The sequence below is a fragment of the Macaca fascicularis genome, chromosome 12 (assembly GCF_037993035.2).
Source record: "Macaca fascicularis isolate 582-1 chromosome 12, T2T-MFA8v1.1".
NCBI lineage: Eukaryota > Metazoa > Chordata > Mammalia > Primates > Cercopithecidae > Macaca > Macaca fascicularis.
Genome location: NC_088386.1, coordinates 36,971,388 through 36,998,655, shown reverse-complemented (window position 1 = coordinate 36,998,655; position 27,268 = coordinate 36,971,388). Strand labels below are relative to the sequence as shown.

The window sequence follows — 27,268 nt, the reverse complement described above, 5'->3', positions numbered from 1 at the left end:
AGACTAAGGGAGTTTTCTCCTCTCATTTGTCTAATGACAGATGATTAGGAATTTCTATCCCTAGCAGGGATGTCACACTTCTCAAGCAGCTGGGTTATGATGCAGTCTTTACGAGACAGGGCAATGTTCTAGAACTCTGGAAATTACTGTTCTCTTTTAACTAGTGCCAATGGTTGGTGCATAAAGAATGGTCAATAAATTGTATCAGTATGTTTTTATATTCTGAAGCTGATAAGATGCCCAGAAAAGGCTTCTTGAGACTATATCACTTCAAGATAGTTAGAACATTCAGATAAGTTACAAGAGTTAATTAGGAATCACCCCTAAATCAATCTTAATGGAGACTGGCCTACCAAGCAGAATGTGTTACTAAGTCTCAGAAAACAAATGCAAACTATATTATTTGCTTCGTCTGATTAGAATGTTTTGTCCATTTCAAAAGCTTACTTTATAAATAGATAACTAAAAGACAATTAAAATTTTAGTGAGGACAAAATTATAGTAACAGATATATACTGAATAATTTTAATGGTCTCTGTTATAAAGAGAGGAGGTCTACTGCAATATTTTTCAATTCATAGATTTCAGTCCACAGCTTCATTGTGAACATTTCACGGGTACAGTATCGACTTTGGCTCATATGTGTAATATACTTTTCTTGCATACTATAACAAGTAAGTATACATACTGTTACAGCAATGGATACCAGAGGTATGTGTGTGTTGAACAGGACTTAAAATGTGTTATTTACTCTGAGATAGATGAGGTCCTAGAGGTCTAGTATATCGGATTGAAACAAAAGATTTGCTGAGACTTACAACTATTTGCCTCTGAATATATGAAGAAGCAGAATGTTACACTAGTGCACATATAAGGCACTTTAATTGCATAGGTGATTAACACTTCTGTTGTTTTTCTTATTATCTTGCATACTATATGAAGAAATGGTTACAGGGAGCAAGAGATCAAAGAATATGTGATAACCATTGGAGCTTTTATAGACTCTGAAAAGTGCTGTTACACTGTATCAGTATAATAGTAATGAGTTTATCTAAATTATTGAGGGGAGGTGAAGAGAAAGAGAGAGGAGGAGGAGGAATTTACTCTTCTCAAACAAAGCAATAATAATTCTATTATTCAAAATTGTGATACTAATACAAGTAAGTTTAAACCTTTGATCTGATGTAACACTGTCCAATAAAACTTTCTGTGAGGATGGAAATGTCCTATCTTTCCAATATGTTAGCCATTAGGCACATTCAACTAATGATCACGAGAAATGTGGCTAGTGAGACTGAAGAACTAAGTCTTTAATTTTATTTTACTTTAATTTTAATTTTAATTAATTTGAATTAATTAAAATTTAATGTCATTAATTTGAATTTGAATTTAGCCACACGTGACTAGCAGCTACCAAATTTAGCTCTTACACAGGTTTAAGACATCCATCTCCATTGTAAGAACCCAATCCTTTGAGTTCCAGAGTGTTCTTGACCCTTTGGTGATTACCACCTAGACAGATTATTGCTCCTTGGGCACCCACATTGTAGATTTCTTGTATCTTCCATCTGGTAATGTGTTGTTTCTGCAGACAAGTTACAGTTAGCTAATTTACTGACTTAAACTTATTATACGTTTGTTCCTTGGTTGGAATTCCCATTTTCAAACTCTCACTTAGTAAGAGTTACTTCTAAATATGAATGATTTCATCAATTAGCATATGGGCATTTTTTTAAAATGGAGTCATTTCTCTCATTCTCTACTTTCCTGGGATCTATCTACAAGCCAAAGTTGTAAATCAATTACATACTGAATAATGCCTCAGTGAATTAATTTGTGAATATTTAATGATTACTTTTTTCATCCCTATGCTAGTCACTAGTAATCCAAAATTATTAAGACATCATCCTGCCCTTGGAGAACTTACAGTCTTTAAGTGCCGCAGCACTGTAAATAAGCCAATTCATCTTTGAAGGCAGGCTTAATTAGTATGAAACCTCTGGGGAATTCATCTACAAAAAATAAGAGTTTGCCAGCAAGCAGAAAGTATTTATCACACATTATCCCTCCTTTGGACATACAAGTAACCATAACCGTTATTAATGTAGTAGATACTATTTGGAGGTGGCAGAAATCCAATAGCCTAAATTGTTTCCAAGGTGGCTTTTGGAGTTAGCCTTGTATAAAAATTAAAATTCTGATTTATTCCTGTGTACACATGGAGTGAAATACTTAGTGTTAAGATCTGCCTGAATGCTTACATATATTAAGGAGCACTCTGTTTTGTTTATTAGTTGTTTCTCTTTTCAAAGCTTTCAACATGGCAAAGTTTGCCTTAATTACATTCAAACAAGAGTGCCTTAACACCTTCTCTCTCTCTTGCCCTTTACATCTTTTGAAATACCTAGTTCTCCAGTTTTGTGTATTAGTATGAGGAAAAAAGGAAATTAAAAGATTTATTCATATTATGATGTTAATGAGTGTCAGGATGTGATATTTTAGAAGAAGCATGAGTAGGAATTGGGAGAGAGGGAGGGTTTTTCTGGCACACTGCAAATTATACAGATAGAAGGAGGACATAATTATGAATACAGTCAGTATTCTACTTGTATTACTTCTACATTCTATGTGCAGATAGAATGGTCATACATAAATGCAGTATTATTATTTTGGCTATGTATAATGTAACAGATTTTAATTTAAACTTGGCGATTGATATTTGAATCTCAGATTTCTTATTCTTATGTCAACAACTGTTGGAAACTGTTGGAAATAAGTGGAATAGCTGAAGTAGTTAGGGAAAACTTTATCAAGTGGGCCCAGGTTTCCTGGAAATATATATATTTCCTCTAGTCTAATATATATATATATAATTATATATATAATATTATATATTATATAATATTGTATATTATATTCTATATAGCCATAATAAAGTAAATTCATATTTTATTATATTACTCATATATAAATAATTACATATAATATATAATAGAATTTATTATATATAACAATATATATAATGTTATATATTATATATTTTATATTATGTTATATATATAGTCATAATAAAGTGAACTCATGTTTTCTTTGAGATAAAAGTTGCAATTGAAATTATTCTATTTATATGCATCTAATAATTTGGATTCAAGCAAATCATTGGTGTGGTCAATCCATTTTTATATCACAAACTTTAAGGTGCAGAAGAGCCTTAGAGATTTAAAAATTGATTTAAAGCTTAACTTGAATATAATTACAAGTTTCATGACTTTAAAACTCCTATATCCTAGCTGTCTTATTTTTTTATTTTTATTTTTATTTATTTTTATTTTTTGAAATGGAGTCTTACTCTGTCACCAGGCTGGAGTACAGTATCACGATCTTGGCTCACTACAACCTCCGCCACCCGGATTTAACCAATTCTCCTTCCTCAGCCTCCTGAGTAGCTGGGACTACAGGCATGTGGCACGACCCCCAGCTAATTTTTGTATTTCTAGTAGAGATGGGTTTCACCATGTTGGCCAGGATGGTCTCGATCTCTTGACCTCATGATCCACCCACCTCAGCCTCCCAAAGCACTGGGATTACAGGCACGAGCCACTGCACCCAGCCAGCTGTCCTAGTTTTTAAACAATTATACTGAAATAGTTTCCCATATGCTAATTTTTTTTTTCTTGAGTGTTTCTTCAACTATCTATCTATTCCCATGAGATTATAAACTTTTATTTTAAATCAAGTAATTTTGTTAGGTCTTAAGTATGCTGGAATCTTTTGATTAAAAAATGGAGGTTAAATATAAATATTAATGAGCAAACAAATTCCTCAACCTTAATGAATTTCACCATTTAGTTCAAGGTGACCAGGATATTAGATTATCAGCCTTGTTATATCAAATATAGCTAAACTATTTGTCTTCCCCTTGGGGAAAATCCTAAAAATATTCTCTTGTCCCCACCTTTCATTACTTTAGAAGGATATTGATTCTTACAGAATATTTGAATGAAAAATCCTGAAACTATTGTTTCATTTCATAAAGTTAATGAGTATTTTGAAATGGATTCCCCAGCTAGGCAGTTGTACTTCTAGACAAGATTTAAACACAATTAAATCTTATATTTGTTTGGGGGGAGTGTTTAGATATTTAAAAGTATTTCACATGTGTTCTTACATTTTATTCTCACGGCTAGATTAGACTTTGAGGTTAGATCATGAGGTTAGGCTGGTGCCTCCCTCCATAGCGCCTCCTTTTCGACATTTGACAGACAAGAAAAAAAAAAAGTCATAGTTGTTTCCGTCACTTTCTCAGTCATACTGTTGGAGAATGCCAGAGTCAAGCCTGAGCATCTGACTCCAGGTCTATAGCAATTTCTCTTAATCTACCAACCAAATAATATGTGTTGCAGCTACAAAGACATTTTTTCAAAAATTGTAACTTTATATGTCAATCTGTACAATGCATGTTTCTTTTCGATCTTTGCTGCAACTACATCATGAATACATCTCATATGGTTGTTAATTACAGTATATAGCTTCGTTTGTATAGAGCAGCTTACCACTGATCTCAAGGCTAACTTTGCAGAAATCCAAGTTACCACCACTGCAACTTCAACAACAATTGCAAAATGTTGTAACTTCCCTCCTCTAATTATTTTGTAATTAACTTCAAAGTCTAAAATGACTTAATTATACTGTAGTACTTTAAGTATAAGCCAGAATCAGTGACAACTTCTTGATTGGACACTGGAAGCTATTTACAGGCTGCTGTGTTTTCTTTTCATGCAGTATATTATGATTTTTCCTTTTAGGCACTCAGAATTCATAAGAAGATGTTTTTGAACTTTAATTCTCCAGAATTTCATATTATGAGACTCAGGGAGCTATTTTATGATACTTATATTTTTGAGTCATACCACATACACCTATTTTCTAGCTTGAATTTATTAGTGTATTATAATTCAAAATAAAGTTTACATAAAATAAAATATATGAAATTTACATAATTCTTCAAAGTCAAAGAAGATGAAAGTTTCTTAAGTGAGAAAGGAATATTTCTCTATAAATAAAGGCACAAAGTGAATTATCATTATTATTGTTCAACTTTGCAAGAAGTCATATTATATTTAGAAGATTTATCAAGATATATATGTTTTTGTTGTTTGAAAATGATGGTCTGCTTTAGAGTGAATGATTAGATTGTTTTACATAAGTACATCTAAAAGAAATGGGAAAAGTGACCAAGAGAAGGACAAACAATGAAAAAAATCAAAGGATACATGAAGAAAATAGAAACACTCCGAGTCCTCTTGTCAGAAAGGACTGTGGCAATTATCTTGTTTATTTCTAAAGCAATAGAGGAGTTGCCTCTAGATCATCCCAAAGGATCAGACACCCTTTGCTTGAATTTGTCTATAAACAGTAAATTCATGAGATTATGTCCTTGTTATATACACCTAGTTCTCAGCAATCGTTATCTGTATGAGGGATAAAACTGCTTTCTTTTGAAATCCAAGAGGAACCACTGGCCGAATCTCTCTTTCATTGTGAAACCTTCATATACTTTAACTTGCCATAATCTTCCTTCTATAGTTTATCTTCCGTAGGCAAATATTTCTGAATGTTTAAATCATTGACTTACCACATAATTCCCAGACTCCATCCATTTTATTACTCTTTTATAGAATGAGAAATATATGTTGATTTTTTAAACATATGGTACCTAGTACTATGTAGGTAAGAAAAACCTGTTCTATGCTCTTTAGTTTAGTAACTGGGGCCTGCAAATTAAAGTGACAAAAGACAGATTAACAGGAGAAAGGTTTATTTTTGTATGCACACAGGATCTTCACAGAAAAGAAGTGAAAGTCCAAAGTAGTGACTAGGTTTGAGAACTTACATATCATATTAACAAAGTCTGATAAAGTGTGGAGACATGACAAGACAAAGCAAAGGGATTTGGGCTTACAGGGATGGTAAATTGTGGGAAGGCAAATATATGGGGAAAACTAATGGAAGACAAAGGTTATTTTAGTAATGTTTGTTGTTCAGACTCAAATAGGCTCCCTCTCCAGTGATGCACTGTCTTCAGTAAGACATCCCCCTCTTCCTAATACGGGAGAAACGAGCAGAAACACCTTCACAAAGAAAAATTTATGCTCTGCTTTTAGGCAGAAAAAGGGAAGGAAGATAGTTCCTCCCATAGCTGCTGTTCCTTAACTGCCTTTAGCTCAAAGTAATCCTTATGTCAAAGTGGCATCTTTAGGGGTAGAATCTTCTGATCCCTTTCAACTCTAAATGTGTTCTAAAAAAAAAGGAGTAACTTCATTTTCCTTGGTAATAAATTCAAGATTTGATATAAAAATTTGCATCTATTAAGGAAACATGATGCCAAATACTAAAATAAATCCTACATATTTTATTTTTTTATTTCAAATTAAAACTTTACATTATTGTTTGTTAATTTTCTTTTTTATTTGCCAATCATGTCAGCTTAAAAATGTCATACTTTAATATCCCAAATATTAACTATGTTTTCAATCTTCATTCACTTGGAAATTTTTAAAATGTGACATCTGAGTCTTCATTTAAATAACTGAGGATTATGACATGTTACACAGAACCCAATCCTGACTTTCTCTATAGTAACATAAAGAACCTTCTAAAGAGGATGTGGAAAGAGTTAAAATAAACAAACAAAAACCCAAAGCAAAACAAACATATTCAAGCAGGATTTGAGAGATCATACACAGGATACAAAGTGAAAAGAGCCAGGCAGGGCCTGTGTGAAGAGGTGTAAGTATTACTGGAAGGAAGTGATTTTACTCTGTCATACAGTTACATAGTCAGTAGATCATTGTGAGTAATTGTGTGGACCCTGAAGATAAAATTCCTAAGTTTAAATGCTGACTACCCAAAATAACAGCTGTGACATTGCACAAGACAGTTAATCTCTGGGTCTCTATTTCTGCACCTGTAAAATGGAAATAATAAGTGTGACTTTCAAGATTGGTCAGAGGACTGAGTTAGTTAGTAAGTCTAAAAAAGCTTAGAACACAGCCTGTTATATGGACATTATTTAATATATGTTAACCACATCATTAACAAGGGGAAACCTTTCTTCTGAATTTAACAATGAATTCTCTTCTGTAGTTTCTCAGATCAGAGCAGAAACATGAATTCGTGCAGAAGACATTGCTGAAAATTGAATCTATTTATGTACTGACCACCTTACTCGGAAATGACACCCTGGATGGAACAGACTGAGGGTCGTTATTTGCCTATCTAAGCAAGGACAACTTTGTAGAAGCCCCTACTGAATTTTAGAGATATTCACAACAGAAACACGTACAATAGAGTTGCTACTCAAAGATAGAAAGCATGCAGAGAATGTCTATGGCAGAGATTCGCCACAGAAATGTGGGAAGCGTGCAGAGGTAGTTTCATCCCATCATAGTTTCCCTGGAATGACTGAAAAGATATGAGCCATTATGCAGTTGTTCTAAATGCTGGCCAAGCAGCAGCTCCTTTGCAGGATGGAGGTGGGGGAGTGGGGATGATTTCGATACTTTTTTAAGGGACTGGATCTCTGGTTAAAAAAATGTAGTTTTTCCAGCAGTTTTACTGATGCCATAATAGATCGTGAACAATATAAAAGGATACCATTGTGAAAAGTTATTTTACCAGGTAGGAAACTTGCAAGAGGATTTATATTTCAAAATGACAGTGTCCTAAAACTCACATTTAAAAAAAAAAATGTCTTGAAGAGAACAGGTCCAGAATTGTAACTTATGGAACTATATTGCTCAGAACCTTAGCCAAAAAAAAGAAAAAAAAAAAGGATTTTAAAGATGTCTGGGACTTTTATTCCTCAGTAGAACTTTGTACACAGAAAAAGATGTTAAAGTGTTGTAGATGAAGGTGTTCATTTCAGACTACCAAAGTCTTCCAGTTTTGTTTTATTTTTCAATGTGTGTTACTCCACTATTCCTTTTCAGCAACTAAACAATTTCATGCCTGTATTTTATTAGGGTCTTTTTTTTAATATTTTATAGTATCTTAGCATCAAATACTAATGTTATATAGGTACGTTTGCTCCTCAGATACTCAAGTTTTTTAATGTTATAAAACCAAAAATTTCAAGTATGTAGAGATGTACTTTTGAAAAGTCACAGTATTTAGATACTAACGTAAGTTTTAGTTGTTCTACATTTTTTGTATGACTGTTATTTGTACTTTTAGAAACATATCTTGAAAGATTCAAAACTAATTTATATCCTAAATATAATTTATTTATTCTCTTATTTTCATAAAAGTTAAAAGTCAGGTTACATATGTTTATAATGAAATAAATGTAATTTTTCATTGCCCATTTAAAAAACTCTACATTTATCATTTTTTTCTTCAGGATTTTGTAATCTGTCATCACAGTTTGTTCAGTAGATTTGCACTAAAGTTCAGGCCTAGTGAACACCTATTCAATTCTTTAAGCATTTTAATAACTGATCAATCGTAGGGAAAATTAAAGAGAAGTTTGGTCAAACAGCAAACATCCTGCAGCGCTTATTTGCTTATTTTTCTATCGTCTCCTGATTACTTTATCCTGGACCTTCCTTCCTGTTCTCACTTCACACAAATGTGGTGTAAGAGAAAAACCTGGTACTTCCTTATTTAGTTATTATAGGTTATTTTATAGTTGTAAACTAGGACGCCAAGTTGCTACCAGAGGTGTTTTTTTGTTTGTTTGTTTGCTTTCAGGTGGACTCAGATTAGGATCTCTGTTAACAACATAATTAAAAATTGAAGAAAGCATGGTTATTACATGCAGTGGTAGAGGTGCAAGTGATTGCAGGTAGCAGAGGAGAGAAGATAGTTGCCTCTAAAGAAAGTACTTTGAAATGTCCTTCGTGCCAGTTTCCCAGATACATAAATTCTCTACCTCACTTTTCCAGATGTAAATTTTTAGAAAATAAGGAAGCAAATGAAAGTAAGAAGAAAAATAAATTGGGGAGTTTATGTGTGTGCACTCATTTATTTCTATTTCTAATATATTTATAATATATGAGAAATTGCAAATAAAATGGAAGTTGGTCTTCTGCCTTTGTTTTTCTTATGTCACAAGTTCTGACTCATAGCTACTGAGGCTGCTGCTCCCTGATGTATGATAACGTGCGGTAAATTGAGAAGTGACTGATAAAATTTTAACCAAGCTGTCAGATACGATATCATATGATCAGATCATTTGTACTTTCATGCTATCAATTCTATTTCTAAAACCAAACAACAGAAAACAGACGTTTTTCATAATTTTTCACATTTTATATCTGGTTCTTCTTTTTTCATAATTTCTCACATTTTACATCTGGTTGTTTTCTATTCTTTTCTTCTTCATAACCCATGACATTTTTCTTATTTCTTCTTTGATGATACAAGCAAATTCCAATATAATGTTCAGAAGATTTTTACCTGCGTATGAATGCATATACTCTTCCAAAGACAGACTCATTCATAAGAATGTGTGGCAAGTCAGCACTTCCAGGATGTGACAATATATTAATATTCATAAAAAGATAAAAGCTATGTGTGCATGTTCTTTTTTGAGTGATATTGTGTTTAATTCGTGGTTGAATGAAATGAGATGCTCTGTCTAGGAGCTCAATTTCAATGAACATATTTCCAGAAGATGGGCATTGGGTTTTAAGTCTACTTTTAGGAGGCATTAGAACATTGCTACTTAAAGTGTAGTCTGTGTAGAAGCAGCACCGACATTGCCTGGGAACCTCTAGAAATGCGGAATTTTAATTCCAGCAAAAATCTACTGACTCATAATCGGCACTTTAAGACCTCTAGGTGATTCAGATGTACGTTAAAATTCGGCATTTTTTTTTAGAGTACATAGTATGGCTCTGAATGTAACATTTACCAAATGTGTATAATGACAAGTGGATACAAATTCAGGAGAGACATAATCCATGAAAATCAGATCAGAGTGGCAAAATGGTGAAATATGTTGAATAATATCAAGGAAAATGCAACCCTTGATGAACTCCAGCATAAAATATTGACATTATTCTAGAATAATTTTAAGCTGTCATATTTGAAGAAGCTTTGAAATGTATCTTAGTTGTAATAAAACAATATAACAGTGTTTCCATGATAGTTTTAGATATAAATAAGCATCCTTAAATTCTATAGATGACTCTTTCTGTCTTAAATACTATGCTATTTTAATTGCTGTCATTAATCAACTTCATTAGATAATATCATAATGAGAACATAGGTGAAGCTACAAGAAAGATGTTGCAGAGAAGAATTTGTATATTTTCTAGAAGTGACAGATATATATGTGTATATTTATATATTTGTTGCTTATAGCAGAGCATTTTTTTTATTTTACCAAATTATTGTTTGTGTATGTGTGTGTGTGCATGCATGCACTCACATACTCAAATCTTTAAACGTCAGTGTTCAACGAGGTTTCAATCAGATTCCATATAGTAAAGGTACTGAATTGACAAATAACTTTTTCAGAATTCCCTTACAGAATAAATAGAATAAGCATTAAACTTAAAAGTAAAAAGGTGTCCTACTTTTTTTTCTATTTGCATATACCTGTTCAAACTTCTGTAGAAAAGAACCTTTTCGAGAGTCATGTTATGAATTTAAGGCCAGATCGAAACTGGGTCATGTCTGTTGCCCAGTGCCTGATTTTCCATTCTGTACATTTCTGTTGACCTTTGATTTTCTTAACCTTCTTGTTTCAGGTCCTGTTGACCATTTTCCTGCTCATTACCATGAGTATGAGTGGTCAGAAAGGGCAGATGAAACAAAAATAAGTCAATGACTTTCTTTGCAAAAATATCTGAAAAAAGATTTCATGGAGGAGACAAGACTCACTGGAATCTTGCTACAACAATATTTATCGTAGACCAGAATTCATGGTAAAGCTGACCAGCCTTGGAGTCCCACTCCAGGCTGATGAAGGAAATGTTTACCTAGTGTATTTGCTCAATATGAGTTTCATTTATGTTTCTACCTTTTTTATAGCCTACAATATAGATAACCGGAAAAATCTTTCTGTTGTTGCAGTTTTGTATTTTTTTCCTGAGCCAAGACATTTTCAAAGGGGTATTGCAATTATATAAATCATTAGAATTGTCCATAAATGTAAGGAATTCTGTAGTATCTCAATAACAGATATCTTTAGTTGATACATTTTTGCAGACCATTCAGAAGCTATTTAGTAGTTTAGTGTCATTACCACTATTAGTAATGCTACAACTCTGTGTGTGTGTGTCTGTTTCAATCTGAATCTCATTGTTTTCTGTGTTCTTCTTTTACTCTAAATAAACTTCCATATCTAGTATGCTGTGAAAAGTGTAATTGCTTCATAAAATGTAGGGGAAAATTACTATTGCCAGTAGATGATGTCTATGAGGAAACAGAAGTCTTTTGCTGATTCACTAGTCATCAAATACGGTTTATTTAGCAGTTATTTATTGGTTCACATACATTGAAGGCATTCGGCTCTGTTTAAAACAAGAAAATCAAGGTGTTATTACTTTCAATGGCCAAAACAGCAGTTACTTTTGCACCCGCCTAATGTAGTGCACTGAGGCAATCATATGACCTCACTCAAAGGCCCTGTAGTGATTCCTTGCAGCATTTCCTAGGGAGAATCCGGCTGAGTGTTTAGTGTTGGCATATTGATCTTCAACTCAAGCCGAGTTAAGGCTTTGTCATTTTTAATATGCAATTGATTACCAGGTGGTATCTATCCTTCCTATTAGGGTTTTGTGTTGCTTCAAAGGTACTAACTTGCCTAGTGTCCGTTCTAGTATAAAGAGGTTATATGGGTGGCAGATGTTAGGAGGTAAGATCTGAGGCTGAAAAATGGAAAGACAGATCCTTGTACCATATGGTATTTGGACCTGTGATGTTGACATCCTTCATGCTGGGCTTCAACCTGCTGAGCTAACCAGGCCCTGAGGCTGTGCCAAGTGGCAGAACTAACAGGTCTTCACCAGGAAGACGTAGCGACTGTCATGTGGCCAGTCTGCTTGACCTTAGAAGACAGCCCACCAAAGTAAAAATAAGCACACGGTGACAGACTGATTAAATGGTTAAAGGAATGGTTTTGTGGTAAGGGTCACTTAGCTGATTATTATAAGAATTGGGCATTAAAAAAAATAATAATAAATAAAAAAATAAAAAAAATAAAAAAAAAAAAAGAATTGGGCATTACCTTAGCAATATACAGTATTGAAAAACTTACTTGTATTCACTAAGGACAACCTAGAGTCAAGTGAATAAGTATTCTATCATCGAGGCAAAGCAGGTGAGATCATACGCATAGTTAGGATTTACTGAAAATAGACAAATACAGTTCCTCTATGCATGACTGATGGTTAGCGGGCATGCATGGCACAGTCATACTCATTAATAAAATATTAAAAGACTTCTACTCATTTTAAATAGCTGCTATCCAGTGCCCTAACAGGACCTCTCAAATAATCTCATGCTGGCTCAGACACAGGTGGGCAGAGCGAGAGGTTACCCTGAGACTCCTCCACCTACTTGCCTGTCAGTCAGCCTGTGATGTCTCTCATTTGCCACTCGTCTCCATCCCATTCTATTCTACCTTTCTCCCACAGCCAGAGTTCATGGATCACCTACAAATGGCCAAGATTCCCCTCAAGTTGCCTATTCATGGCTGCTGGTAAAAGCTATAGCCTGTACAGTATATTCCACCTGTTGCTAAATATTTGAGTATCACCTTGACTGTAAGAGCTGTTTCAGTATTGGCATAGCATGACTTCAAAATCTTGATGTCTCATGTGATTTTCTTCCCTTTTCCTCAAGATACTTCCATAGTCTACTACACAAAAAAAGGCAGATTGAGACAGAAAAAGATACATAATTAGACTTCATTGCTTTGTCTGAGATTGTATCACAATATAGTACAGAAATAAAGAAACCAGGTTTGGGAGACAGAAGAGATCTAAATTCAAATAATAGCATTGCAACTCTGTGACCTTGAAGAAAGTATTTAACCTCTGCAATCTTCCATTTCCTCATCTATATAATAGCAATTATAATACCTAACTCATGATGTTATTGTGAAGATTTAATAAGATAATGGACATTATGTGCTCACCACAGAGCCTGGAACATAGGAAGTACTCAATAAACAGCAATTATCCTATTAATGCTACTTTTACAGAATGCAATAAAGGACAGTTTGTTTTCATTAAAAGTGTATCATAAAATCGTTTTCAGAGTTAATGTCATTTTGAATACCATAAGAAATTAAATTTTGAAGAATATTTGTCATCAACAACATTCACTTTGTGTCTGAAATATAAAATGCACATAATTTACCAATGATTCAGGACTGGTATATTTAAGAATGTTTGTATCATCCTATGGCTTTTAAATTGGGCTGTTTAATATTCTGTCTTCCTCTCAAGTGTAAATTGGCTTATATAAAAATCACCATGTCTCGCACTATGATTCTTCCAGTGAAAGACGATTCACTATACATGCTCTAACTGATCCTCTCACTATGATACTACTTTTATGCTAATCAAGTCTCTCCCATATTTATTGTGTCTTCTCTCATCTCTATTTTTTTCTCATCCACTCAATCCAGGAAAATATCAGAATTATTTTTCCAAGTAAAATAACTAATGAACAACTTCTTTTGTTTTGATAAATGTGCCAGATCTTTCTACACATTGTCTCCATATACTGCAGTGAATCTGGGTCATTTGACACAGAGCACACTTCTCCCTAAATCACACAGATATTTTGTTTTGTTTTGTTTTTAGGCCAGTACATATAATTTAATGTTGTCTTAAGGGAGATCTATAAAATAAAAAAGCTTGTTTTCCAGTTATTGTGGAGTTGATTTCCTCTTTTTAAAATTATAGTAATGAGCTAATTTGACCAGAAATAACACTTTTTGTGGGCCTCAAAGTATCCCTACTCTCCTTGTTTCTTAATCTGAGAACAAGAAAGGATGGAGACATTGTGTTTACTAATTTGGGTTTCTTTTATACTTAGTCATCAAATGTTGGTTTCTTACTTTTTTTTTGTTTTGTTTTGCAGAAAGCTAAATAGTGCCTTTGAGGACTTTGGTAATGATTTATATATTATATTGATAATTCATTTGACTATTATCACTTAGCCATCATACCACCAAAACCCTTTCTTCCACTAACCAGCTGACATTAACATGCCATTGGTTTTTAAGCCTTAACTGGAGACCTGCATCTAACTTTTTTTTATTTTAGCCTATAGAGGAAGAGGATGGATAAAGAATCCTCTTTCTTTTACAGGTTTCTTAAAAACAAAAACAACAAAAATACCTCTTAAAAGTGGCCAATAGCAATATCTGTGTGTGCACAGTTTGGCTCAGAGGCAATCTCTAACACATTTGTGGAATCAAAGATCAAATGACTCATCTGTCTGACAAGTGCACGAGCCAGTTGGCTGCTCCCACTCAATGTCCCTTTCTAGCAGTAAGACCCCTTTCCTCTGAGAGTTGTGTAGAACTATCTGATTTTGGCTTGTCGTTTCCTGTCAGGCATTAGTCTTTTAACATGCCTCCTCCCAGGGAGTTATCTCTACTTCTAATTGGGTAGGCTCTCCAAGCTGCCCTGAACTTCAAAATTGCAATTAGGAGCTATCACCCAGTTAGAATAAGTAAAGTAGCCCCAGAGAAGAAGAGGAAAAAGCTTTGCTTTCAGAGATGAAATACTTATCTTCTATTCTGTATTTCTGAAAAAAGATACAAGTGCAACATTTCATATTTGGCTTCCTAACTTTTTCTTAAATCAGCAAATTGAGTAAATCTTTTCCTTACAGAGAGGTTTTAAATAATGACTGGAACATGTGTTTTGTATCTTAAGGACTCAATAGGATTTCTAAAAATTGAAAATTGAAGAGCATCTTCCTTATGATTCATTGATTAAACATGTGTTTATTCATTGAAAAAGTCAGAGAGCCAACTTTACAAGTCAGCAAATTGCCACCCAAGAAGTGTGAAATGAGTATCAATCAACAAATTATCCTTCTCTCAAACAAAAGTACTTTTATTATTTTCACAGAGAGCTTGTAATTTCAATCTCTGACTGACTCATTGTTTTCATAAGAATCCTGTTTAATACACATATATCACCCATGAAAGAACCTAGTATATCAACTTGGCTAGCAAAGAACAGAGCTCTAAGAGATTAAAAAAAAAAAAAAAATCTAGGTGCATTTTAACCTAGGTAGAAGTGGAGGAGGGGGGCGAAGGAGAAAATAAATTTCTGGAGCTTTTAACAAGGAGAGTGTGAGGGTAATCCAGCAATTCAGAAATATGAAGAATGCATGGAGAGGAATAAAGAAGCATTTAAAACACCTAAAAGAGCACTGATTTTTAATCATTCAGGCTGAGTTCCTTCTATTAACATAGGGTTTGATGAGAGGCAATGCTGCAATGACAATTACTTATAAAACAGTGATTTCATTTATTTTCTAATCTATTTGCTTTTGTAATGAAAGGTCAGAAAGCAACACATTCCATTTGTCTAATACATCTCTTATTTCTAAGGCTATAATTAATGACAATAATATTTTGCCTATGTCCACACAATAATTTTTATTTGCCAACTTTGTCTATATTCTAAGTGTTTATAGTTGCAGTGCAGGAAAATGTTATGACTTAACCTATACTTTTTAGATTCAGGTGCCAACTTGCCATTAAACTGATAAAAATCACTTGATACATTCTAAAGTTAGCAGAAAACATACATACACCCCCCCACACACACACACACACGAGGCTATTTTAACATGACAATACTTTCTGACATGATCTAAAATCCTTCAGTAAAATGATCTTAACTAGACTCCATTGTTTATATTCATAATAATACATACCATTGGTACTTTGGTCATAGCAGGTGTTCTTTTTTTTAGACGAGCAGGTATGTTTTTCACATATTAAATACATACGTAAAGTTCTATGTTAGATGCAAAAAAAGTTCCTACACTGAGTCTTCAAAAGAGAAAGGATTTTTAAATCCTAAAACAGTGATCAAAGCTACAAAAATTCCTTCCCCAGGGCTTTAAAAATTAGATGTCAGAGATGGCTAAAGGGTACTGCAGCTGGACAAAATCAATCATCTTTACATCTCTTGCAGTTTGTGAATCTTCACAACATCCATTTGAAATATGTAAACACAAAAGCCATTACTGGAACCTATTTTACAGAGAAATTATTTGATTTGAGTGAGTTACTATTAGTATTGAGTGCACATGAATCTTTAGAGGTTCTTATTTATATTCTTGCATCCTCAAGTGTAATCATACAGATTAACAAATAATTCAATTAATATTGTTTTATTTGGAAGTTGAAACTCATAAATCCAATTTTAATTTTATTTGAAATACTATAAATTTATTCTATTTAATGCACTTACATATAAGTTTGTCAGGTGAAATAGCTCAGATGTAAAAGTAAGGTGTATTTGAAAATAAGAACAAGATCTTGTGAAATAAACACAGTTCTAGGAAAGTTGTATTGCTTCTGTAAAGATATTGTGATTCGATATTATATTTAATAATAAGCTGAAGTATGATATTAACTATCTTTATATTATATGCTAATTTTCCCAAAAAAGATTGAGTAAATGATGTTGCTCACATTCTTGATAGTCTTATAAATGGTCTAGATTGCTGTAACTATTTTGAATTCTCAGCTATGGTAAATTATAATAGATATTATAATGCAATTTTTTTATACTCTTATAATAACTACATAAAAATTACTTTTCCACCTTAAAATACTAAAAGTGATAGTTTGTCTGTAATACATCCAAGAAAATAGATCTAATTGTGTGTGAAAAGCATTCTTAATAAAAGAAGGCAAGATGTTGTGGCTCATGCCTGTAATTCCAGTGTTTCAGGAGGTAAAGTCAGGCAGATTGCTTGAGCTCCAGAGTTTGAGACCAGCCTGGGCAATGTGGCAAAATTATATCTCTGAACCTGCCGCTCCCCCACCCCTGCTCACAATAAATAAATAAATAAATAAATAAATAGATAGATAAACAAAGCCAAGCATCATGGGAGGCTGAGGTGGGAGGTTTGCTTTGGCCCAGAAGGTGAAGGCTGCAGGAGCCATGATCACGCCACTGTACCCCAGCCCGGGCAACAGAACAAGACCCTGTCTCAAAAAAAAAAAAAAAAAAAGAAAAAAAAAAAACACATGTAAAAGAACATACTTGAAATCAGGTTAATGGTACTCTATAAATCTTAATATATAACTTAGTTATAATAACACTAAAAATTTGTTTTTAAATAATTCCAAGAAAGTTAATTTTTAAGGCATTTGTTACAAATTCTTAGAAATCATAGGATCTTCAATTTCATAAGGAGAAAGATTGCACAGGAATAAATATTTAAAAGATGCTAGGTATAGGGGCTCATGCTTGAAATTCCCAGCACTGACAGGCTGACAGGAGGACTGCTGAAGCCCAAGAGTTTGAGACCAGCCTGGGCAACATGGTGAGACCAACATGTACAGGCATGTTGTACAGGCAACATGTCAGTACAAAAACTGAAAGAATTAGCCAGGTTTGGTGACACAAGTCTGTAGTCCTAGGTACTTGGGAAGCTGAGGCGAGATTTACCTTGAACCAGAGAGGTCAAGGCTGCAGCGATCTGTTTTCATGCCAAAAGAAGTAATCAATTACTTCAATAGAAGTTATCCTCATAACCCTCAGTGTTTTGGAATTAGTAGTAGGCTTTACTAAAAATGTTCAAGTAATTTTAAAAATACAATTAAAACTGTTTTTAAATTAACTAGATAGCGGCAATCAAAGGAAATGTAAAACTGCATAATTTTTTGCATATCAAGGACATCTTATGCTTTACGTATCAAATTTGGTGATAGCTTTACATAACAAAGTATTTTTGACTTGATTTTATATCAACTAGGAATCAATATGTTTTTATTGCTACATTATGCTACCCAATATATAAAATAGAGTGGGAAAAAATAAATGTAAGTCCTTGGGCCTCAAGAGATGTATTCAACCATGCATATATGATACAGTTCATAAACTCTACAATGAGATATGTATCCAAAAACGTGTGATATAGACAATGTCTGTATAAGCTCATTGAGCAACATGGGAGCAATGACATCCACAAAAAACTCTCCTTTGCCTAGTGTGTCCCAACCATGATTTCATTTGTTCCTATCATTATAGTGTCAGGCAGAAAGTATTATTAATCCCTATTTTTCAAATGTGAAAGAAGAGTCTTGGTGAGGTTAAGTACTTTATGCAAGTTTAGACAAGCAAATAGCAGTTGAAACTCAGATTCAAGTCTTTGGTCTCTAAACCTTAACATGCTTTTCACTGTATTATGCTGTTTTTCACAAAGAAAACTTTATGGAGAGACTAGGGTTTGAGACTAACCTTGAAGGATTTTCTTAGGCAAAGAACAAAGAGGTTTCCTGTCTAGATGATGGTATTGCATAAAGAAAGATCCAGGAATGGGAATATATTTGGTGTATTTTGGGGAGGTGAAAGATGGCAGTGAATGAAGTAGTGTATAAATACTAAAAATTAATTGTAAATCATACTCATGAAGCTTCAATTAGATTACTGAATCAGGCTAAGGAGTTTGGTTTTGTTGTAACCAGCAATTGAGGACCATTTTAATTTTGAGAGTATTCATGAGATGAAAGTAGTTTCTGTAGAACCTGGTCTGACCTGCATTAATGGTGGAAAAGAGTAACTTCTGGCATGTCAGAGGAAGTAGAAATTAGCCAGGAGTTAAAATGCAGTGTGTATTCCTTCAACAATGGTATACCAAGCACTAATTCTGTGTCATGAAACCTGCTAGGTGTTTGCATTGGTGAAATAGATGGGAAATAATCAGTGACATCAGATATCTCATAGTCTTATTTTGAAGAAAAATACATAGAAATAATAACCATGAACAAATCTATAATCTGCCACAGAATTTGGAGAAGTCAGAAAAGTTGTAGGAAAAGAAAGGACAGTATATAGTTGAAGGATAATCATGTGTTTGCCAGGCAGAAGATTGAGGGGATTTTATGAAAAAGCGTGTGTGAAATGTGTCCAATCATGTCCACGGAATGCTATGAGGAATAACAAAAATAATGGTGTGAATAGAATATAAGAGGCCTGAGAAAGAATGGTGGAAAATGTTCTCAGAGAGAGGCATTCTGGTCAGTCTTTGGAGGACTTGCATGCCTCTGGCCTCACTGTGGCCGGGACCACAGAGGCCCTGGAGAGAAGTTTGGCAGAATGTTAGAAGCAGAGGCTAGTGTGAAATGGGAATAGGCATGAAGCAGGTGCCGTCTGTGTTTTGAAGAAGTTTAATAGTAAATTTTTTTTTCAGTAGGCAAAAAGGGATACTGCTTGAAGGAAAGTTTAAAGAGCAAAAGTAACTTTTTTTCTTGGGTATAAGTTAAGAAAATTGAGTGAGATTGCAGGCACGGGACTTTGAAATATTGGGAAAATAAATGGGAATTAAAACCGAGAGACAATTCTAGATAGGACAAGACCCAAAAGGTGGGATATAATATAGTGTAAGGTAGAGAGGTTAGCTGTGAGGAAGGAGCAGTCATGCTGCTTCTGCTAAGATATGACAGTGTTGGGATAAGTGCAGTTATTTGACTGCGTCTGCCATTAGAGTAGAAGAAAAATTTCCCTCTCCACAAAACATGCTATCTCAATTTTCTTTAATCAGAAGATACATTTGATGGAACTTATGTCCTTTATTATCCCCTATTAATGTACACGGTAAGATATTTACTCTATACTTAATAATAATTTAAACATTCAGAAGTATACAGGTGAATCCCATTATCCTTGCATTATCCTGGAAGCATTATTTGTAAAATAAGATTTAGTGTAAGAAATGAAACCCATTTCTGCTAATTGGTCAAGGCTTATACATAATTTAAAAGTATAAATACTAGCCTCATGGGTTGATATAATTTAGGTCACCCAATGATGGAGTTTTTCTTTTTAGGTTGTTACATTTTCAATTTTGCTATCTTGCTTAGGTCACCTACATTTAGATTTAAGGGACAGGGAATGTTTTCTGAATGTGCATGTTGCTGAAAGGTGAGGTGACATTCTCACAAGGACTACCATGCTTGCTAAAAGTTTTTAATGTCTTTGTATAATTTTGAAATTTGTCCTGCACTACCTGGTCACCTCGCCCCTGTCCCAGGTCCCTCCCAACTCCTTATGATTCAGTCACTACAGAGGTAATGCCAGGTTTACCAGAGAACCTCCAGTCATGTTCCTTTTTGTGCCTCGTTTATAATCTCTGGCTGTGAAATGTTCAAATGCCTGAAAGTCTTCATGAAATTAATCATTTAATTGAAGGCAACATTGCCATATTCTCAGGAATTCATGAAGCCCCCATTATCCCATGCTTCTCACGCTGGTGGACGGGTAGAAGCAGTTATCAGAGTGGCTGTTCTGTCCATTTACAGGATGGACAGAATCTGTAAGGAGCTTCATGGGATACAAATATTTTCACTGCACAAATGATCATTGGAAATTAGAATAGAGTAATCCCCAAAGTAACAGTACATGAAATATCCATATTGCCTGGCTTTTGAGAGAATTTTGTTTGAGGCAGGCATTGCTATTTCTCAGACAGCCCTGTCTGTCTCCCCATTTTCCAGAAAGAACAACAAAATACTGATTTTAGCAGTTTTCCAACTGAAATATGCTAGCACTGTTCAAAGAGGTCTGAAATATTTATTCCCTCAACTGTGAGGCTAATTACCGGGGCCTCGGGCCACCTCTAAAAATATTCTTTGCTGTTTACTCCAGTGTACCTTGCAAATATTATGATTGTCTTAATGTGTATTGACATGAAAATTTGAGAAGGACTGGTTAAGGTACAGTTCATCCAGCCATGATCCAGCTGTCTCATGAGTTACCCAATAGTCCTGGCAACCAAGACAAGAGTATATCAAAGATGATAAAGACTATAGTAGCTAGTCTATAAAGAAACCAACTAACTCTTTAGTTCTCCCAGACTAATTTCTCTCTTGTCCCTAAACTTTACCACTAGGAATAATCTAATAACTCTATACCTTGTCTTTGCAAAATAAACACACTTTTTCCTGTTTTCTCAAAATTTATAAGTAGCTGAGCCTTTCTTCTGGCCACCAGATGTGTATTTTACTCCTGCTATCATTATCATGTTCCTCAGTTACCTGGCAATCTTAACAGTGAAAAATCATACTTCCATTTGAGTCAACACATGAATCACTTTTTAAAGAATCTTGCTGCTCGTGAGAACTGCTGAGTCATTTTTTGTTTTCTAACTGATACTTCTAAAATCTCTCAGTTTTATGAAGTGTTTTCTCTGTGGGTAACTTTTAGAACTTTTACAGAAATGTCTAAATATAACTGGCCTAAACATCTCTTGGAAATTCATGCAAGGATGCATGTTTTAAAATTTTTATGAATCAGCCAAGTAATTTTAAAAAGCTACTTTATGATGTTGGTCATAGAAGTTTATAGCTTTTTAATATTAATTTATGTGTCTTTAAAATTCATTTTTAAATGCATTTATGTTAATATTGTAAATATAAGATTAAATAGCTAGAAAGGCTCAGTGAAAACTCTTTCACTTACTCTTATTCCTGTAATTTGTATTCAAATTTGTATATTTGTACTTTGTTAATATATATGCACACATATATATAAAATATATTTGGAAATAAAGATATATTTTAAAAATATTGATCCTCAAGTTATATCAGCATGTTACAGAAAATGAGTTGTGCATTTGGGGTGACAGGTGTTTGACATTTAATAGCCTTGTTTAGTAGTAATTATATAAATACACATGAAATTTACAGAGAGATCTGTTGAACAATTCAGCTAGTGAAGCTACAGCATGAACATTTGTTTATATCCCCCAAAACGCAAAAGGTTAAGAGAAAGCTGTTTTAGCATCAAACAAAATGATTTACACCTATAATTCCTATTTGATAAAGTATTTCAAAATTATATTTAACTTTTGACAAGTCGTTTGTTTTTTCGCTTGTATGATATTTTTGTTTTCATTTGTTTGTTTTCTAATTTTATCACATTGTAATCGTCTGCAATTCTCATAATTTTGCATATCCTAAAATATGTTAGATTGGCCTTTTAATTATTATTATTATTTTTACCTCAACTAAGTAGAGAAAGTAAAACATGAAATTTTTGAACTTTTTTTTTTTCAGGAGGAAGAAAGGGACTTACAACAGAAAAGAGAGTTTTGAGATATAACTATTTACCAAAAAGCAACTTACCATCTTAGAACATTTTTTACTTAACTATGATAACACCAAACACTTATTAAGTGTTTGCCAGACAGTGTTTAAGAGCTTTTGATAGAATCCTCACCACAACCCTGTGAAATACAGACGTGATATACAGCTTGCCCAGGCCATTCAGCTCATGAATAGTGGGGCCAGCATTTAGACCCAGGAATCTGGCCCCACAGTCTGTTAAGCACTCTGCTATGCTGCATTTATTTATGTAACTAATGCATGTTGAATTCCTACTCAGCCTGCATTGCAGTGCTCAGAGCTTTGTAGTGAATAACTGTTGACATTCACAACAACCCTATGAGGTAGGCTCTTTTGATAGTTTCATTTTATACATGAGAAAACTAATAATTATTTGATTAAATCAATTAATGTCCCATGGACTCAGCAGAGTTCTGATTAAAACCTAAGTGTATCTGACTATAGAATCAAGGTTGCAGCAATAATCTATGTCAGACTAAATATAAGATAGTAGTCATATTGGAATTATTACACTTTGGATTTGGGAAAGCTGCATAAGACGAAGAAGAATCATATTTCGATTTGGAAAGTGCTTGTAGAAGTATAGATAGGATTTGGGAATTGAGAGCCTGACATTCAGATAAAATAACATACAATTTGGATGCTTGATAAATATTTGGAATGGGTAAACTGAGAAAAGACCATATGTTCTGATTTAAGCTTATCTTAAAAACACAAAGGGTGATTATACAAAGTAGTTATCACTGGTGTTTAAAAAAATGAGTATGTTCTTTTTTTCACTTCCTGTTATTTAGCAAATTTTATTCCATTGTAGTTGCTCAGTAAAAGATTTTTAAACAATAGAAGTCATACATAATACATACATAAATCATACATAAATACATTTATAACTTCATATTCTTAAAGAACAGACTAAAAATAATATAACCTTTAGATTGGCATAACTTCACTTAAACGCCACTGAAACAGTTTTGTTCATGTTACCTGATGTAATTTTAACAAGAGACCTGCGGAGAACCATTATCCATAGTTCACAGCTGAAGAAATTGAGATTCAAGAAGTTTAAGTACCTTGCCCAACTTATCTAGGGATATGAGATGACACAATGACTCATATCAACCCTCAGATTTTAAATCCATACTATTTTAATGTTTGGAAAGAATATTTATGTTTTTAATGCATTATTTGAAAAAATACATGTTTCCTTTTCTATGGGGCTTTTAGAAATTAGGTGTTTAATCACATAGGCTAACTTCAATGTCTCTGAGAACAAGAGCAGCACTCTTCTCTCACAGTATTTTCTATAGCTTTGTTTTGTAAAACAATGCTAGTAATTACTTGTGCTTAACAGTTTTACCATTTTAAAAAGCTAACACATAATTCTATTCTTTTTTACATTTTTTTCAGGTCCTGAGGAGGTAGAAATCAAGTGCCCCTTGAATCACATTGCTTGCCTTGGTACCAACAAATGTGTTCATTTATCCCAGTTGTGCAATGGTGTCTTGGACTGCCCAGACGGGTATGACGAAGGAGTACATTGTCAGGGTGAGTCCATTCATGGAACAATGCAACTGAAATATTAAATTTTGCGTAGTAATGAAAGTTCAAAAAGAAAACCTAGAACCTGCCTTTTCTTTCAACCATAAGCATATCAGTTATTAAGAAAGCATGAATTTTATTGCCAGACTTTTAATATGCATTTCAAAGTTGAAAGTATTATGTTTGAGCAAAAAAACACCATTAGACAACACACACACACACACACACACACACACACATTTAGACTTTGAAGTTGGGCTCTTAAACAATTACATGTTTCATATAAAAAAGTACTTTTGATCAAAAGGCAAATGGGAAGTCTTTTTCACAGCAGATTGATATCACATGGTGTTATAAGCTTGTTTCTCTGAACCTTTGCTTAAAGTATTTGAAGGAATGCTTCGGCAACCAAGTATTTTAGTAAGAAATATCCATGGGAAATTTTTTCCTTCATAATCTTTCCATAATATTAGACTATTAACTTTCTTGTAATTTTCTGTCTTTTTAAAAATCAACATCTAAATTCCACAGTGGTAAAATATGACCTAGATATTAATGATAAGAGTGATAATAATTAAAATCTAAAAAGTAATAAAACGTTAATAAAACTGGCACATTATAGTAGGGGTGGAGTAGGGGGAAATGAAACACGAGATGAAGAGAAATAACAGCAGAAGGAAAAGTCAAGCTTTCAGGTAAGGACCCAGATTTGGGAACAGAATCAAGGTATCAGCCAAGTGAATCAGACTGCAAGATGGAGCTGGGAAAGAAATAACTGTACTAGAAGTCTCTAACTCAGATTCTCATAGACTGAGTGTAACACAAAGGATATTGAAGCTAGGATTTCAATGAGAACCTGTCCTTCATTTGGGGGTCGGTAAGACCCTAAAGAATAGAAGAAAGGATAGAAAACTGGAGATAACATATCTGGTTTCTGGGTAGCTTCACACAAACTAATTGCTGTCATGCGGGAAGAGGTCCCGGGTCACCAGAAATTCCAGTTGTTCAGGAGGAGTGCCATATATGTATACATTTAAAGTGCTCAAAGTCAGATACTATTTTTTAAAACATTGTATCGTCAATAACATGCCCAAGCAAAACCTGTCTGGGGGCCTGACAGGGCTTGTTGGCTGACAGTTTTCCAGGTCTGGGGTGAAGTAAGCTGAATTCAAGACCATAAATGGAGATATATATTAGAAAAAGCATAAATCTCAGGACAATAACCTGAAGATGTAAGAATGTTGAGAGACCACAGGTAGGCTGTGGAAATCAACTTGGTCACTAGGTCTTTTCCCTCTTTCTAAAGGTCTTTTCCCTCTTTCTAAATGTCCAATTACTCTGACTCTGTGGATAAATTCTGACTGGGAATTTAAAGATCTTCAGAAGAGTCCTTCTTTGGCCTGAGTTTCCTTTCTTAGCATTAAAGTTACATAAACAGTCAGCAGATTCTTAGTTGCAGTTATGAATACATATATAATAATAATGAATAAGTGATTTTATTTTTATGTAAAGGCTTTGTGATATCTTTTATGTAATTGTATATAAAAAAGTGACATGAAAAGAAGGTAGGCCGGATGCGGTGGCTCACTCCTGTAATCCCAGCACTTTGGGAGGCCGAGGTGGGCAGATCACCCGAGGTCAGGAGTTGGAGACCAGCAGGCCAACATGGTGAAACCCTGTCTCTACTAAAAATACAAAAAGTTAGCCTGGCATGGTGGCAGGTGACTGTATTCCCAGCTACTTGGGAGGCTGAGGCAGGAGAATTGCTTGAACCCAGGAGGCAGAGGTTGCCGTGAGTAGAGATTATGCCATTACACTCCAGCCTGGGTGGAGTGAAACTCCATCCAAGAAAGAGAGAGAGAGAGAGAGAGAGAGAGAGACGGAGGGAGTGAGGGGGGAGAGGGGAGGGAGGGAGGGAGGGAGGAAGGAAACTGAATTATAAAGTGTAATTTTCTTTTTGGATATCAATTATATTTTCTAGATACTAATTTTATTCAACTCAGTTATAATTCAGGCTTTTGGTTATATTGTTTTTGAATTTTCAGATAGATATGTATGACTAAGCTTTTAAAAGAACAAAACCATCACCTTTTCAAATATATTTCTTCAGAGGTGATTACGCAAACATGAGCAATGAAAATACATTCTATAAAATACAAGGCCTCTCAATCCAGAAAATTTCCACAGAAATGCACACAACTGTATAAAGAATGACGGAAGCAGTGAACAACTTTGACAAATAGAAACAAGATGGACTAAGATGTATCAAAACGCTGTTTTAAATTTGACATTCTTAAGATAATTTATGATGTTAATGAAACAGGAGTTCCCAGACTCCCCTCGCAGGATGTGCGACAGGGTTGTGGCTCATCTGTTTGGCTGCCATGGGCTCAAACCCCTTCCAGGAATGGGAGCATGCAGACAGGTAGGTGCAGGAGCTAGGGCCAGCACTTTTGGGCTCTGGCCCCAAGGTAGCATCTACGGGTGGGTGCCTGCCACTCCCAAAGCATGTTATAATGCTCTTTTAGCTGTGCCATCTGCAGATGGCTTAAGTGTTAACCAGCTCAGTGCCCTCTTAGTACCCAGGTTCCTGTCTGTGTCCAGGAAGAGTCAGGTCACACAGGGAAATTGAAGGATGGTAAATGCAGAAGATTTTATTGTTGGATGGAGGTGGTTCTCAGTGGAATGGATGAGAAGCTGGAAAGGGGATGGTGTGGGGAAATGATTTTCCCTTGGAGTCTGGCTGTCCTGTGGCTAATCTCCTCTATGACCATCCCCAGCCACACTTGTCTCGACATTCAGATGCTCCTTCGCTTCTCTCCTTCTCTGCTGCACCGTTCTTTCGCTCTGCTGCTTTTCTGCATCTCTGTTCTTCTCTTTGTGGAGCCTGAGGTTTGGGGTTTTTATGGGTACAGGATAAGGAGGTGTGGCAGGCCAAAGGACAACATCTGAGTGTGAAAACAGGAATGCCTGTTCCCATTTAGGGCCGTGGGTTTCCAGGCTTGAGGGCGGGACCTTTGCTGGGGAATTGCTGTCTTCTACCCAGGATTTCCCTGCCTCCTGTCAATATTATATTATTAACATTTAAAGTGAGTATAAGCAAGAGAAGCCTTCTTTTTATTAACATCCCTGTTAGATCACATTTGTGGTGCCAAGTGGTAAGTTGTTTATTTACTTAGAGTCTTGCTCTGTTGCCCAGGCTAGAGTGCAGTGGCATGATCTCAGCTTACAGCAACCTCCCCCTCCTAGGTTTAAATAATTCTCCCGCCTCGGCATCCCAAGTAGCTGGGATTATAGGCCTCTGCCACCAGCTAATTTTTGTATTTTTTGCATAGCCGGGGTTTCACCATGTTGGCCAGGCTGGTCTCAAACTCCTGATAT

General features: G+C 34.6%; 1 protein-coding gene across 3 annotated transcripts in view; it reads left to right on the top strand.

The window, feature by feature from the left end:
• Positions 1-27,268, top strand: part of LRP1B (LDL receptor related protein 1B) — a 1,954,889-nt gene that overhangs the window by 646,204 nt on the left and 1,281,417 nt on the right. For all 3 annotated transcript variants that reach the window (XR_012421093.1, XM_005573071.4, XM_015433154.3), the window contains exon 3: positions 23,756-23,893. Coding sequence is in view for 2 of the 3 variants with exons in the window: in XM_005573071.4 (XP_005573128.4) it covers positions 23,756-23,893 (138 nt within the window). In the remaining variant the exon portion in view is untranslated. The remainder of the gene's footprint in view (positions 1-23,755; positions 23,894-27,268) is intronic.